Raw genomic sequence first — 2096 nt, 5'->3', positions numbered from 1 at the left:
GTGTGTGTGTGTGTGTGTGTGTGTGTTTGTGTGAGAGAGAGAGAAAGAGGAGATGTGATTTGCTAGAAGTCAACGGGGAGGGGAGTGGTAGAATGGTGGGCTTATTTTCCAGGTCTCCATCTATTTCAACATGGAAGCTTCTCCTTGACTTTGAGGAATGACTGGGAAGGGACAAGGGGCTGGCAGGAAGAGAAGGCCAGGCAGGAGGGTAGGCTGACCCTCTGCCCTTGAGCCCTCCATGGGGTCGGGGGTCTCAACACACCTCCTTGGGCCTGCCCACCTCCCACGGGGGCAGCGACAGGTAGTCCTGCTGCTTCATTGCTTTGAAGAGCTGAATGGCTGGCACCTGGGGCATGACTGGGCCTGGGGGCTTCTTGGCCTGGGACACCTGGTCCAGGCCCCCCATCTCAGGAGAAGGGTCTGGGGAAGAGGGCTTGCTCCGGGGCGAGAGCAGGCCAGGCCCGAATCCAGGGAGGAAGCAGTAATCACCCACCTGCTGCAGGACAAGGAGCCCCTCGGGGTGGGGGGACCCAGGGGCCTCATGTGCCCGGGGCTCCCCTGGGCTCAGGACAGGGCTGCCGAGTTCAGCAGAAGCAGGGCTGCAGAGAGGGGACTTGGGAGGCTGGCCTGTGGTTGGAGGGAGCTCCACATAGTCCTCAAACCCTGGCTGCAGGGGGGCTGGGGCTCCAGGGGGTCCACTGGCCAGTCCAGGACAGGGGCTGGGGTTCTGGTGAGAGGGGTGACCCAGAGGGGGAGTCAGGGAGCCAGACAGGGCCTCTGGGGCTGAGGTGAACACCAAGTCTGCAGAGGTGACATAGCCAGAGGCCACAACACTGTCCTGGGGGCCCCCAGCACCAGTGTGCAGAGCAGATGGGCTGTCCTTTGGATCCTGTGTACCCGTCATGGGCCCAGGCGGAGGAGGGGCAGGGCCTTCCCCTGAACCCAGGGAGAAGCTCCCCTCAGCCCCAGGGCTGGGCACCCCATCCACATCCATGGCCCGCCTCTGCCCCATGGCCTGGGACAGTGGGACCAGCTGCACCTGTCCCCCAGCGGGCAGACACAGGTACTCCAGGGACCCTGGTGGCAGTGGCTTCCTGCTCCTGCCCACATCGAGGGATGTCAGCTGGCCCCAGATGTCAGGCAGGGAGTGGCTCTGGGGTGACCTGAGGTAGGGGCCATTGAAGTCGAAACTGGAAGCCTCGCTTTCAGTCCTGCTTGAGGGGCCAGGAGGCTGCTCCATGGGCTCCAAGGTGGCCGGAGTCATGTCAGGCTCAGACGGCGAGTCACAGGCGTCTTTAGGGTTCTCTGTGGTGAGCGGTGACACCTCGCTGTCCCCACAGTGTGCAGGGAACACCCTGCCAGGAGAAAAGCGGCAAAGATGCTGGGACCACCCTGGGCAGCTGCCTCAGGCAAAGGGGGAGGTGACTCTGGACAGCCAGACACCACCTGGGGCTCAAAGTAAGCATCAGGGAAGGGCCAGGTGGAGGGTCAGGGAAGGAAAACAGACTCTTGATTCAGTCTCCCTGTAGATGACTTGCTCTGGCTTTGTGTGGCCTTGATCTTCCCCTCTGCTCCATGACACCCTACTACCTTCAGATTCAGGCTGATGCCAGCCTGTGCACCACCCAGTCATTTTCTCTGTCCTTCATTCCATTAGCCATACAACCAACTTTCCTAAGTGAGGGCAGTGGGGAGCTGGCCACACAAGTCTTAAGGCCCTAGGGGTGTGGAGCCCCTCACCCACTCCATGGGGCCTGGAAGCCTTTGCTGTGGAGCCTCCCCAGGCAGCAGGGCGGGGAGGCAGCTTCTGCTCCAATGTTCTGCCTCTGGTCAAGTCCGTTGTCTGGTCCTCTGCTAACATGGGTCTCAGGAAGTTCCTCCTGATGTCTGACTGGAGCACCTCTTGCTTTAGAGCAAACCAGCCTCCTTCTGATCACTTCACGATGAACCAAGGCAGTGGCCACCTCATCAGAGCCTCTAATGTGCATGATGAGGTCCTCTCCCTCCCCACTGCACCCCAGAGGACAGGAGCTACACCAGGGCTCAGACACTCACCCCTCCAGCTCTGGGACATGGCTGTCCCATGGCCCCTTGTA

The 2096-nt window shown here is 61.1% G+C and overlaps 1 protein-coding gene across 1 annotated transcript in view; it reads right to left on the bottom strand.

The window, feature by feature from the left end:
• Window positions 1–6: 6 nt before the first annotated feature.
• The window catches only part of CSF2RB (colony stimulating factor 2 receptor subunit beta), a 23595-nt gene continuing 21505 nt past the window's right edge, over window positions 7–2096 (bottom strand). The window contains exons 10-11 of the mRNA XM_023728910.1: window positions 2056–2090; window positions 7–1355 (exon numbers count right to left, since the gene is read on the bottom strand). Of these exons, the coding sequence (XP_023584678.1) occupies window positions 254–1355; window positions 2056–2090 (1137 nt within the window). The 3' untranslated portion in view covers window positions 7–253. The remainder of the gene's footprint in view (window positions 1356–2055; window positions 2091–2096) is intronic.

The sequence above is a fragment of the Trichechus manatus genome, unplaced genomic scaffold (genome assembly GCF_000243295.1).
Source record: "Trichechus manatus latirostris isolate Lorelei unplaced genomic scaffold, TriManLat1.0 scaffold00027, whole genome shotgun sequence".
In the NCBI taxonomy this organism is placed as follows: Eukaryota; Metazoa; Chordata; class Mammalia; order Sirenia; family Trichechidae; genus Trichechus; species Trichechus manatus.
This window is presented reverse-complemented; position numbering and strand designations above follow the sequence as displayed.